Here is a 14,804-nt window from a genome sequence, read left to right on the forward strand (position 1 = left end):
GGCGCGACACACGCAGCTCTGCTACCAATCTTAAAAGCGGCGCAGTTTGTCCGTCAGCGGCCAAGAGAGTTTCCGGATTGGCTGGCGTAGGCAGAAGCAGACCAATTAGCAAGCAGCGCGCGCAAACTTCCTAGGCTAGGAAGCCTTGTCTACACCAGACTGAGGTGACCTGAAGTCCATGGCCCTGCGGTGGTAAGATATAGGCAGAACGCCTTAACAGCTGAAAAAACTTGACACTGGGCCTGACGGGTCCCAGGACGTGAAACTGCAGCCCCGACGGTGGGACCCTTACCTCACGGGAATTGTTTACGGGACGTCAGGCAGTCGTTGTGACCGGCTCTTTTCCCTCTCTAGAAACGCTCCGGATTAGGGGAGAGTGCCCGAGGGGCAGGGAATTGAGGGAACTGGTTAATTTGCGGGCCTCCCGTCAAGCCCTCCAAACTGACTTTTTGCCGGGGGTGGGGGGGGGATGCGGATTGGCGGGCGTGGAGAGAATTATATACTGTATTATTCCAATAAGGTAAGGTGGAGAAAAAATGTTATTAAAATCGTAAGGAAGAGAAATACATTTTCGGTACTATGTGTGTATTTACTGGGGGAAAAAATGTTTGTGTAAGTGGAGCTGCGCAGTTCAGCAGTATGTTGTTCAAGGGCCAACTGTGTTCTGGGTAGACGACATAATGATTGGCTATTCGTATATATTTCAAAATGATCGCCACAGTATCTAGTTAACATCTGTCACCATGCGTACAGAATTTTTTTTCTCTGTGACGAGACCTTTGAAGATCTACTGTCTTAGAAACTTTCAAATACAGTATTATTAACTATAGTCACTAGCTGTACATTTCATCCCCATGACTTACTGTTTTATAACTGCAAGTTTGTACTTTCTGGCCCCCTTTACCCATGTTTCTGTCTCCCCACACTGCCTCTGGTAACTACCAATCTGTTCTCTTTATCTATGAATTTGGTTCTCTTCCCCCCACCACCGCCCTGAAGATTCCACATCGCACTTACGTGGAATCATTTGGGAATTGCCTTACTCAGTCTGATTTATTTCATTGAGCATAATGCCCTTGAGGGCCATCCTTGTTATTGCAAACAGGAAGAGTTCCTTCTTCTTTTTTTTTTTTTTTGTAGGTTTTTTTTTTTTTAGAATATATTTTTTAAGATTTTATTTATTTATTTGACAGGGATCACAAGTGGGCAGAGAGGCAGGCCGAGAGAGAGGGGGAAGCAGGCTTCCCACAGAGCAGAGAGCCCTGAGATCATGGCCTGAGCGGAAGGCAGAGGCTTTAAACCACTGAGCCATCCAGGCACCCCGAGTTCCTTATTTTTTATAGCTGAATAATATTTCTTTGTGTAAGGGTGTGTGTGTGTGTGTGTGTGTGTTTATACATGGCCACATTCCCTTTATCCATTTGTCTATGAATACCTAGGTTGTTCCCGTGTCTTGGTTATTGCTAATTAATGCTGTAGTGAACATGGTGGGTGCATGTATCTTTGAATTAGTGTTTTCATTTGCTTCAGATAAATACCCAGAAGAGGAGTTGCTGGATCATATGGTGGTTCTGTGTTTAATTTTTTGAGGAACCTCCAAGATATTTTCCACAGTGACAGCGCGAATTTACCTTCCCACCGATAGTGCATAAGGGTGCCATTTTATTTCTTGTCTTTTTGAAAATAGCTATTCTAAGAGGTATGAGGTGATATCTCATAGTGGTTTTGATTTGCATTTACTGATGATTAGTGATGTTGAGCATCTTTACATGTATCTGTTGGCCATCTTTCTTCTTTAGAGAAATTTCTATTCAGATCCTCTGCCTATTTTTTAATTGATTTTTTTTTTTTGCTTTTGAGTTGTAAGAGTTCTAACATACTTTGAATATTAACCCTTTTTTAGAAATGATTTTCAAATATTTCAAAATATTCAAAATTCTAACATACTTTGAATATTATTAATTAATTAATAATATTATTAATATTATTAATTCTAACATACTTTGAATATTAACCCTTTTTTAGAAATGATTTTCAAATATTTCAAAATATTCAAAATTCAAATATTCAAAAATGATTTTCAAATATTTTCTCCCCTTCCATTTTCATTTTGTTGATGGTTTCCTTGCTGAGCAGAAACTTTAGTTTGCTGAATTCACACTTGTTTATTTTTTCTTTTGTTGCCTTTGCTTTTGGTGTCAGCACCCACTTCCACAAACACGCACCTGCCAAATATCCCCAAGGAGATTACTGCCTATATTTTTTCCAGGAGTTTTTGTAGTTTCAGGTCTTACATTAAAGTCTTTAATCCATTCCGAGTTAATATTTGTGTAAGGTGTTAGGTAGTGGCCCTGTTTGATTCTTTTGCATGTGGCTATCCAGTTTTCCCAACACAATTTATTGAATACACTGTTCTTTCCCCATTGTTTATTACTGGCTCCTTTGTTGTAAATTGACCATATGTGTGTGGGGTTTATTTCTGGGCTTTCTGTTCTATTCCATTGATCATAGAATCGTATGGATACTTTCTATTAGTTTATTTTATGTATATTAGCCTTTTTCCAATAATAGTATGAGTTTTTTTAATTTGGTATTAGATCTTTTAAGTTTGTATATCATAGTATTCCTAAATATGGCAATATTCTTCAGTACGTGAGTGGGAATTGGAATACTAACTGAGATCCCTGAGGTTGACTTGCTCTATTTTTAGGAAGGTACATATAAGGATACAAAATGTGGTAAAGGGATAGAGTTAAACTCTTACGTTTTTAAAAATCTGTATTCTAGGGGTGCCTGGGTGGCTCAGTGGGTTAAGCCTCTGCCTTCGGCTCAGGTCATGCTTTCATGGCCCTGGAATTGGGCCCCACATCGGGCTCTCTGCTCAGTGGGGAGCCTGCTTCCCTCTCTCTGCCTGCCGCTCTGCCTACTTGTGATCTCTCACTCTGTCAAATAAATAAATAAAATCTTAAAAAAAAATCTGTGTTCTCATGCTACGTTGAGTTTCTATTTCAGCTAGTTTGTTGAACATCTATCCACACACATGCACACAAACAATTTTACATTTTTTTCACATACAATGTATTTTACTGATTAGTATTCGACAAAGTGGGGAAAGAACAATTTGCACTTAATTTTTAAGTTAAGGTATATTTAAAACAAATAGGTGTATATGATGGACTTTTTTGCTTGAAAATATTCTAAAATCGTTAATGATTGTGGCTTTGTGTACTTAACTATATCTTTTATGTATACCAAGGAAGATGTTCTGTGCAAACATTTTTGGATATGGCATAAGTTACTTAACTAGTCTTACTAATTGACTTCAGAAAGGTAATTGTAATGTTAATAGCTAATTATGATATACTTCTTTATATGCCTGGTACGGTTCTAAGAGCTTTATACATATCAACCTATTGAACTGTGATAAATTTATGGGGTAAGTAATATTATTATCTTCATTTTACAGATAAGGAAACGGAGGCTCAGACTATTTAAGGGACTTGCCCAAGGTCACACAACTTGTAAGTATTGAAGCTAGGAATAAACCTAGATAGTCCAATTGTAGAGTTCACACAAAGTTTTTTGGATAATGCTGTAGTAAGCATACCCATGTAGACTGAAGCAAATATATCTATCTGTAGGATTATTCCTAGGAATAGAATTTTTGGGTCAGAAAATAACTGTATTTAAAATTTTGATGGATATTGCTTATTATCCTCCAAAGTGATTGGTTTACCAACTGTGCACAGTTCTTTTTCAACACTCTTTTCAATATTGTTTCTTTTTTCTTTTTTTTTTTCTCAAGATTTTATTTATTTGACAGAGAGAGAAATCACAAGTAGGCAGAGAGGAGGTGGGCAGAGGGTAGGGGGGAAGCAGGCTTCCTGCTGAGCAGAGAGCCTGATGCAAGGCTCGATCCCAGGACCCTGAGATCATGACCTGCCTGAGCCGAAGGCAGAAGCTTAACCCACTGAGCTACCCAGGCACCCCAAATTTTGACTTTTTAATGATATCTTTGTCCATGCAGAATTTTTAAAAATTTTATAGAGATTTTACTTAGTTTTGTTAGGAATGCTTTTCCAATCCAAGCAAAAAAGATGTCTCCATGTTTTCTTCATGTTCTATTTTATCATTTCTGTTTTTGGAATTTTTGAGGAATGCAGGGATGGTGTTAAGATTGAAGTATATATCTAGGGTTATTTTTCCCCCCAAATACTATGCAGTTAGTTAAAAAGAATGAGTAAGTTCTATAGAAGGCCAAATCATACATGGGGGAAAAAGCAGTATAGTATAGGAAATATCCTCCGATTAGGATTGTTCTTGTATCCCTTTAATTTGCTTTGCTATAGAGGCACCTGCATGGCTCAGTCAGTTAAGCATCTGCTTTCGGCTGAGGTCATGCCAGAGTCCTGAGATCAAGTCCCTCATCGGGCTCTCCGAGGAGCCTACTTCTCTCTCTCCCCACCACCCGCTCATTCTCTCTCTCTGTCAAATAAATAGATGAATTTTTTTAAAAATTTACATTGCCATCTCTGTTATATATCATAGGTCCATAAATGTGTGAATCTAGAAGGACTTTCTTTTTGTGTTCCATTGCTCAGTTTGCCTATCCATGTGCTAATTCTACAATATAAAAATTAGTATAGTTTTATAATAAGTTTAAAATCTGATAAAGCAAGTCTTCTCATCTTCATGATAGTCTTGGCTGTTTTTGGCTTCTTACCTTTCTGTAAACTTAAGAATTAGCTTGTCATGTGCCACAAAAACAAGAAAAAAATTTGATTAAGGTTTGTTAGATCAACTTGAGGGAAATAGCATCTTTACAGTATTGAGTCCTTCAATCTGTGAACATGATGTATCTCCCTAAGTTTCTTTAAAACCTCTCTGTTCAGGGCACCTGGGTGGCTCAGTGGGTTAAGCCTCTGCCTTCGGCTCAGGTCATGATCTCAGGGTTCTGGGATTGAGCCCCACATTGGGCTCTCGGCTCAGCAGGGAGGCTGCTTCCCCCTCTCTCTCTGCCTGCTTCTCTGCCTACTTGTGATCTCTCTCTCTCTGTCAAATAAATAAATAAAATCTTCAAAAACAAACAAAAAAACCTCTCTGTTGATAAGTCTGATTAAACAATATAAAACTTAAGTTCCATAAGAGTAGAAATGTTTTGGGGGAGTGGGTTATTCTGATTTGCATTTGGTGTTGTGGGTTAGACATCTTTATTATTCTTTTTTGTTCTGTCTACTTCCTTAAAATTGTCCCACCTTGGAATTTCATGCCATCAGACTCTACCATCTACCACTCCTTGCAGTGGTCATCTAGCAGGATTACATCATGCTCCTTCATTTCTTGAAGATTTTTAGCTTCTGGTTCACTGCAACCTTCTGCAAAACTACTGTCCTACTTTATGGTGATTTTAATATCCATCTATGGCCTCTCTTTTTCTTGACCCCTTTTCCTCTAGCGATTATATTCTCCATTTTAGAGTAGTTACTCATTCCTGAAGGACTGTCGTTCTTTCACTTTGTCTTTGTCTGCATCTGTGCTGCTACACTATAGAAGAAAACATATAACCACGTTTTAGTTTCCCTTTAAATTGATAACTAATAATCTCAAGTGGGCATTTAATGCTACCCATTTATCCTACTATTTTATTCTTTCCCATTCTCTTATATATGTATTTTATACATTTCTTAATATATTTCTTAAATCTTCAGTGCTTTTCCCCATCCTCATTCATAGCCTCTTACCTTAGTTAACAATTTTCCTGAGAAAAGAGAAGCAGTCCAAATAGAACTTCCAAAAGATCCTATCAACACATCTACTCATGTACTGCCTCTCTGCCCCTAATATTCTGCCTACCCCGGATGAACTATATATACTTCGATCTTAAATCAACCCCTCTACATGTGTATTAAATCTCATTCTTCTTTCTCTCCTGCAACTTCTGCAATATTTCCTTCTGTGTCATTTAAGATGCTCTATTTTCTTGTCTTTTTTTTACCCTGAAGATTTATTTATTTTAGAGAGAGAGAGAGAAAGTGCACGCAAGCGAGAATGGGGAGAAACAGAGAGAGACTCTCACACAGACTCCCCACTGAGCATAGAGCCCATGCAGGGCTCTATCTCACGACCCTGAGATCATGACCTAAGCTGAAATCAAGGGTCAGATGCTCAACTGTGTGAGCCACCCAGGTGCCTCTCTACCAAAACTACTCTTATAAAGGCCTCCAGTTTTGTGTATTTACTCCACTGAAATTACTGTGACAAATTATCCTAAGACTTAGAGAAGTAAAGCGACCGTTTACTATGCTCAACAATTCTTTGCATCAAGAATTTAGACAGGATGCAGCAGGACAGCTTTTTTCTCTTCCACAATGTCTAGGCCCTTGTCTAGAAGACTCAATCATCTAAGGATTGAATCACGAAGAATGTTCATGTGCATGTCTAATGGTTGATGCTAGCTTTTAGCTGCGAACCTCAGTTCCTTTCTATATGGGCTTCACCATTGGTCTCTTCATTTGTGCCAGTTTGGACTTTCTCACATAATGTTAGCTGCTTTGTAAGGGAGAGTGTTCTGAGACTGCTCTGAGGTATTAGTGCTATTGCCTTTTATGACTTAGTCTTAGAAGTCACTTCCATAGTGACTTCTATTCATAAAGATGGTCAGAAAGTCATAGGTTCATGGAGAGGATAAATAGGCTCTAATTCTGAATAGGGAGTGATAACCTGAAATATTGCTGTGACTGTTTTTGGAAAATACAGTCCTAAACCCATATTGCTAAGTAAATTGTCAATTCTGTTTTTATCTAATTTACCTTTCTCATATTTGATAATTAGGTAATTCATCACTCCTTCCTTTAGTACTTTTGTATTTTGAATTTCAGGATTTCATACTCTTATTAATTTTCCTCTTACCCTTTTGGTGCATTTTAGATTGTTTTGGTGATTCTTCCTCATTTTCTCCAGGTCTGGAACTCTTCTCATTTCTGCCTGTACACTCTTGCTTTTGTGATCTCACCCAGTCTCACAGCTTTAAATATTTTGTATGGTGATGACTCAAATTCTAGCTTGAAACTTCTCCTTGAACTCCATACATATACATTCAGTTGCTTAATCAGCATCTGCACTTTTTTAGCAAGTCTGAAATTGAATTCTTAATCATCTCTCCCCCATATCTTGCTGAATCTGTTTCCTCCACTCTCTTCTTCATCTTAGAAATCAACTGGCAACTCCATCTTTCTAATTACTTAGTTCTAAACTTTTTTTTTTAAAGATTTTATTTATTTATTTGACAGAGACAGAGATCACAAGTAGGCAGAGAGGCAGGCACAGAGAGAGAGGGAGAAGCACATTCCCTGCTGAGCAGAGAGCCCGACTTGGGGCTCGATTCCAGGACCCTGAGATCACGACGTGAGCTGAAGGCAGAGACTTAACCCACTGAGCCACCCAGGCGCCCCAGTTCTAAACTTCTTTAATAATAAAAAATTTCTTGGATCATTGCAATAGCTTTCTAACTAGTTTTCTGCTTCTGACCTTACTGGCTGCTGTTAACCAGAGTTTTACTGTTAAAATTTAATTCAAATTAAGTCATTCTCCTATTTAAAACCCTCTAATTGTTTATTATCTCAGCTTAAGTCCTTAAAATGGCCTACAAAGCCCACATGGTCTCATCCCTCTAATCTCTCTGATTCCATCTTGTGTTCTCTGCTTTACTTTGCTCCAATCACACTGGCTGTGTTACTGCTCCAGGAACATGCCAGTCATATTTCCTGCCCCAGGGTCTTTGCACTGGCAGTTCCCTGCCTGCAGCCTCTTCCTCTAAATATCCCCATGTTTCACTTCCTTATCTCCTTCATGTTTTTTGCTCATTTGTCAACTTCTCAATGACCTTAAGTGACCACATTGTTTATAAAATTGTATTACCTCTGCCCAAGCACTTCCTATTTTCTTCCCTGTCTTGCTTTCCTCCATAAAATTATAATTATTTCCACTTATATTGGGGTGCCTGGATGGCTCACTTGGTTAAGCATCCCACTCTTGATTTCGGCTCAGCTCATGATCTTAGGGTCCTGGGATGGAGCCCCACTTAGGCTCCTCACTCAGTGGGGGTCTGCTTGAAGATTCTGTCTCTCTCATTTTGCCCCTTCACCTACTAGCATGCACTCTCTCTCGCTCTCTCTGTCTCTCTCAATAAATAAATCTTTAAAAAGTTATTATTTCCATTTGTAAATTATTTGATATATATAGAGAGAGAAAGAGAGAAAAATGTAAGTTCCATGATAGGGAAGGATTTTTGCCCATTTTGTTCACTGTTCACATGTATAGTTCCTAGGTGAGTAACTGGGAGGTGATAGTGTTCAGCAATATTGTTAAATGAATAAATATTTTTTACTTCAGTTTTTCTTACAAGGCTAATTATTACAAGGCACATGTCAGTGAATCAGCAAGATCTGGATCCAGACAGTACTACTGATATGGAAGGTGTTACAAATGCTGAAGAAGAACTTATTAAAGAATGTGAAGAAATGTGGAAAGATATGGAAGAAGTAAGTACCAAGAGGTAAAAGTGATATATATATAGATATATATATATATATATTAACTACTATAAGATTTAATTCCATTTCATTAGTAGACTTAAGGAAAATAATTATGCTGATTCCTGAAAGCCATTATATTATACGATAAATGTTATATATAGCTTTTAGACCTTTAAGCATTTATTTGAGATTCTTTATGCCGCAGAATATAGAGCTATAGAAAGAGAAAAAATTATTGACAGTCCCTGCCGTAGGAGATTGTCTTCTAATAGAGGCAGTAGCCATTGTATTAGAAATATTGTGGTAGAAATGCAAAGACATCTTTAGGACAAGTAATAAACCTAGATTGAAAGAGTCAAGTATAGCTTTCTAAAAGCAGTAATAACTAGGGGTGCCTAAGGTGGCTCAGTTGGTTAAGTGTCCGACTCTTGCTTTCGCCTTGGGTCATGATCTCAGGGTTCTGAGATCGGGCTCTGCATCAGGCTCTGGGCTGGGTGGGAGCCTTAAGATTCTCTCTCTCCCTCTCCTTCAACCCCTCCCACCACCTCTAAAAATTAAATAAATAAATAAAAAGCAGTAGAAACTGAATTCCTTTCTAGAGAATAAATAGGAAGTGCCTCTGAGAGAGTTACACAAAGGAGAAGGAGCAAAATATATAAACATTGGGAAAGATTTAGAGAATTCTAGGTAGAATATTACGACTTAGTAAATTAGAAGAAGGATCTGTGGAGTAAGGCTGGAAAAGTAATTAGGAGCAAAAACATGGAGGATTTTGTTGAGTTTATAGTATGGGGAGCTATTAAAAGATTATAAACATGAAGTGACATGAGATGCAGTTTGGGAAAAGTACTTGGAGATTTTGAAGAAAATGAAATATAGAGGATGGAGACTGTAGGTAGAAAGAGCATTTAGAAGGCTCTAGTACTAGCTCTGATAAGTACTGTAGGGCTAAATCCTATCATTGCAAACGGTAGGTTTCAAGAGTTACTAAGGAGGTAGGACCAAAAGGATTTGGAATTTAATTGTTGTGAAATGGGGGAAAATTATGGATATTTTCAGGTTTCTCATTTGGGCCAACCTTGGTGAGGTTCATTTCCTAAGACAGAATAGAGAAGTAGAGAGAACATGTAATTATGGAGTTTGAGTGAAAATATAAATTAATTTAGAAAAAGTTGTCTTTGAAATTTATGTACATTTTCTGATGAGCTAGAATCACTTCTGGTAAATTGCAGTATATTGGTAAAAGTTTTTTCTACTAGCATAGTGTATGGTATAGGCCACAGGCTTCACATCCCGTTCTTTGCAATAAAATTTTATATTAGGGCAGGTTATTGGTTTTCTTTTTTTCCTTTTTTCTTTTTTTTAAATTATTTTTTAATATAAATTATTGGTACTCTCTATGATTAGTGTATTTTCAAGATAATATATATAATTGTTTTTTGTTTGTTTTGGTATTTTTTCAGTATAGAAATTGGAATTTAAAGATAAAAAATTTTGGAGGGTGCCTCGGTGGTTAGTCAGTTAAGTCTTTATTTTGGCTCAAGTAGTGATCTCAGGGTCTGGAAATCAAGCTCCGTGTGGGGCGCTGAAATCAGCATGTAGTCTGCTTGGGATTCTTTCTCTCCTCTCCTTTGCCCCTCTCCCTGCCCCTGCTTGCTCTCAAATAAATAAATCTTAAAAAAAAACTTTTTGGGGGGCACCTGGGTGGCTCAGTGGGCTAAGGCCTTTGCCTTCAGCTCAGGTCATGATCTCAGGGTCCTGGGATCGAGCCCTGCATTGGGCTCTCTTCTCAGCAGGGAGCCTGCTTCTCTTCCTCTCTCTCTGCCTGCCTCTCTGCCTACTTCTGATCTCTGTCTGTCATAAAAATAAATAAAATCTTTAAAAAAATTTTTTTTTATAAAGAGATAACTGCTACTAGAATTAACACAAGTAAAATTTAAATTACCCATATTTTCAATTAGATGTAATCACTATTAATGGTTGTTTTTTTTTAAATGGAATAGAAACAGTATCTCCTGAAGGCTTTATTTTCTAATGATCTTAACTATCTTTTTACCTCTTTTTGTTATTTTTCTACAGTGCTTCCTTCTTATTCTCTTATTTCCTATTTTTCTATTATCTAACTTCAAATTCACTCTAGCTATTAGTTTGTATTTTCTTTTTCTTTATTTCTTGTGCTCATTTTTTTGTTCTATGTAGACTCTAGTATCTCTTTCTACTTTTGATGTATTCACCATGGGACCTGTTTGGGAGCCTTCCTGATCCTCTTGCTTAGAAAGTGAGGAATATAAACTCTTCTCTTACATCAGTGATTTGTATTTATTATTTTAAAAGGAATATTACACTGACTGGTATAAAAGAGGGAAAAGTAATTTTCTGTTATGTATAAAAGCTTATAGTGTATGACTTGTTTTATTTACTTTTTTTGTTTTGCTTTGCTTTTTGTTTTGTTTTTATTTACTTTTTAAATCAAGTGTCAGAAAAAATTATCACTTGTTGGAACTGAAACACTCACTGATTCAAATGCTCAGGTATGAATCCTTTTTTTCTTCCTAAAAATAGATAAGTTTAATTCATTTTGTTTTGGATAAGAATATTATTCATCTATATGAATAAAAGTTTGTTGATACCTGTATTCTTAATCACTTGGAAAATTCTCTACTCTTCCTGATTTAAGAGAAATATTCTAAATACTTTTTAAATAAAGTGTTATAAATATTTTCTTTATTATCTTTTAATAGTTACACATATGTTTAACTGTTGAGAGAAAAACTGCAATTAAGATACCTTGGTAAAAATTTGAACACATATTCTACTTTGTCTTGGGTATAATAGCCAGTTTTTTTTTTTACTGTATGTGTGAAACCTTAACTGATTTTATTATATGCTTAAATAAAGGATTAAGATATCCATTTTAATAATCAAGGATCTATGGGATTGGTTTAGGAATATACCAGCAGATCAGTGCAATGGATTCAGAATTTTAAAAACGACAAAGATGGGGCACCTGGGTGGCTGAGCAGGTTAATCTTCTGACTTTGGCTCAGGTCATGATCTCAGGGTCCTGGGATCGAGCCCCACATTGGGCTCTCTGCTCAGCGGGGAGCCTGTTTCCCTCTTCTCTCTGCCTGGCTCTGACTACTTATGATCGCTCTCTCTGTCAAATAAATAAATAAAATCTTTAAAAAAAAAAAAAACGACAAAGATGATAGCCAGTTTGTGGGAAAAGGATGAATTAGTTAATAAATGATAGTGGTGCAACTAGTTATCCATTTGGGAGAAAATAAAATTGGACCTCTGTATTTCATTGTAGAAACATATATTCTGGATCAATTGCTATAAAAATCTAACAAGAAATGTTGGGGGACTATTTGTGCAATCTAAGGATAAGGCAAACTTCTTGGCTAATAGTAGAAACCTAGATATTATAAAAGAAAACCAGATATATTTGTCCATATGAAAAATTAAAAAAAATTTTTTTTAAAGATTTTATTTATTCATTTGACAGACAGAAATCACAAGTAGATGGAGAAGCAGGCAGAGAGAGAGGAGGAAGCGGGATCCCTGATGAGCAGAGAGTCTGATGCGGGGCTCGATCCCAGGACTCTGGGATCATGACCTGAGCCGAAAGCAGAGGCTTAACCCATTGAGCCACCCAGGCGCCCCGAAAAATTAAAAATGTTTTAGTGTTAACTTTAAGAACACAGTCAAATATACAATTGACTCTAAAGAAAGATCTCTAAACTGGTGTAGCATGTCAGAAGACATAAGAATCAATTGAAGGTATTCCTGAATTCCGAATCACACAGTTTACATTTAAAACAGGTTCTTTTTGTTACAAGGGCAGCAGGTGAGGAAGGTGTATGCTTGTGTCTGCCACCAGTAAGCTCCAGTTGGGGGTTCATGTGCTTCATGGCCTTTTACAGAGCAGAAGACAAGTGAAGTCAGAATCAGGATCAGCAGTCATCAGTTTATGGAGGGAGATATAATATGGAAGCTTTCTTGAGGGCTTTCGTTTTTTTGTTCTACTTCTTTTCATTACAACTGGAATCAAGTTTACATGTAAACTATTGGTGATTTAAGTTTCCTTTTGTTCTATTTAGTGTAAAACTGTCTTAATTTGGAAAAAAGTAAGTTATGAAAAATAAAGATTGAACTACTGCTCCATAAAAACATAAATTTGATATCATTGGAGCATGAAAAGGAATAATGACCTTGATTGATTATAACAATATGAAAAAATGAAAATCTGTGAGCATAACAATACTGAATAAAAATGAGAATGAGAGAGAAAAAGAAGGGGAAAAACTAACTTGTCACTTTTGGAAGTGCCTATTATATCAGCTCTTTAAAAATTAGTAATAGAGAATTAAGCCATCTTTTAAAAAAATTTTGCATCTATCAATATATATAGAGTTCTCTTATACCAGGTAAAACTGAATATTGTATTTGAAACAGCCTTGTATAGTAAATAAACTGTTATCTGGTTTTCTTGGGAAATATGGCTTTCGTATTGTAGAAACTGAGACCTGCTGAATCAGGATTATTAGTAAGGTGGAGCAGACACTCTGGAAAACAGTATGGAGATTCCTCAAGAAGTTGAAAATAGAGCTACCATATGACCCAGCTATTGCACTACTGTGTATTTACCCCAGAGATACAAATATAGTGATCCAAAGGGGCACCTGCATCCCAAGGTTTATAGCAGCATTGTCCACAATAGCCAAACTATGGAAAGAGCCCAGATGTCCATTGACAGATGAATAGGATAAAGAAGATGTGATACATATATACAATGTAATACTCAGCCATCAAAAAAAAAAAAAAAAAAAGAGATCTTGCAATTTGCAATGACATGGATGGAACTAGAAGGTGTTTTGCTAGACAAAATAAGTTAATCAGAGAAAGACAATTATCATATGATCTCACTCTTGTGGAATTTAAGAAATAAAACAGGATTATAGGGAAAAAGAGGAAAAATCAAAACAATATGAAATTGAAGAAGGAGACAAACTCTAAGAGACTCTTAATCATAGGAAACAAACTGAGGGTTGCTGGAGGGGAAGGGGTAAAGTGATGGGGTAACTGGGCGATGGATATTAAGGAGGGCATGTGATGTGATGAGCACTGGGTATTATATAAGACCAATGAATGATTGATTTATACCTCTATAACTAATAGTACATTGTATGTTAATTGAATTAAAATAAAAATAAAAATCTTCTCAAAGTAAAAAAGTAAAATAAAATAATTGCATAATTTAAAGAAAAGGAATACTAGGTGCTATAAATAGTAACTGAAGGAGTACATTTTTAAACCCCCCCCCCCACACACGGAAAAAAAAAGAATCACTAGGGATTGGGCCTGTACATTTCCTGAATGATTTTCTTTCTCCCCCCCCACCCTTTTTTTTTTTCCCCTGAATGATTTTCATGCAGTGAGCCAAACAAACAACTGGCTTTGGTGGAAATGCTTTTATAGTTTTATAGACTCCAACCTGAGGTAGTTAATAAGAACATTGTGTAAGGGATCCACAAAATATCTTTTCCTATTGTGTTGAGAGTCCCCAAGATTAACCCCAGGGGTAATTCACAACACTCACAGTAACTCACAGGAGAACTCACAAGGCTCAGTGTATAGTTATATTCATGGATAAGATACATTACATTAAAAGGATGCAAACTAAAATCAACAAAGGGAAAAGGACTATAAGGTAAAGTCCAGAGGATATAAGACAAAAGCTTTCAGGAGTCCTCTCTTAGCGGAGTCATACAAGATGTTCTTAATTCCCCCAAGGAGTTATAGTGGTGTGAAATGTTTTCTACCAGGGAACCTCATTAAGATTCAATGACCAAGGTGTTTTGTGGGGACTAGTCACATAGGCACGTGCTGCGTAGCAGTTACAAAATACCAGACTTCCAAAAGGAAAGCAGGTGTTCAGCTTATTCTTTGCAAAAACCGTTAAGTCACAATGAGCCACTCTTAATAAGTTTTGGTGGGAACTGTCTCAAAATACAAGTTCCCAGATGCCAGCCAAGGCCAACCCTGAAAGCAGGCCTTTAACTAATTGCAGGCTTGCTTGGTTACCTTTTTTGTGTACCTATTAACATTAAAATTTCAGCATTAAAATTCCGTTTTTAAAGAAAGAAGTTATTTTGAATAAGAAAATGGAAGGGATTCTCAAATTTCATATAAATCACTTTAGAAATATTGCTGTTGTTTTTTAGGAAGTATTGTTTATGGCAAGATCAGAAATAATTTGAGTGTTTG

At 36.7% G+C, this 14,804-nt stretch overlaps 1 protein-coding gene across 1 annotated transcript in view; it reads left to right on the plus strand.

Moving 5' to 3' along the window:
- The first annotated feature begins 5 nt into the window (after positions 1–5).
- CENPK (centromere protein K) overlaps positions 6–14,804 on the plus strand; it is a 40,989-nt gene continuing 26,190 nt past the window's right edge. The window contains exons 1-4 of the mRNA XM_080804245.1: positions 6–192; positions 3,467–3,521; positions 8,392–8,540; positions 11,009–11,065. Of these exons, the coding sequence (XP_080660371.1) occupies positions 8,424–8,540; positions 11,009–11,065 (174 nt within the window). The 5' untranslated portion in view covers positions 6–192; positions 3,467–3,521; positions 8,392–8,423. The remainder of the gene's footprint in view (positions 193–3,466; positions 3,522–8,391; positions 8,541–11,008; positions 11,066–14,804) is intronic.

Source organism: Martes martes (assembly GCF_963455335.1).
Source record: "Martes martes genome assembly, chromosome: 5".
Taxonomy (NCBI): domain Eukaryota; kingdom Metazoa; phylum Chordata; class Mammalia; order Carnivora; family Mustelidae; genus Martes; species Martes martes.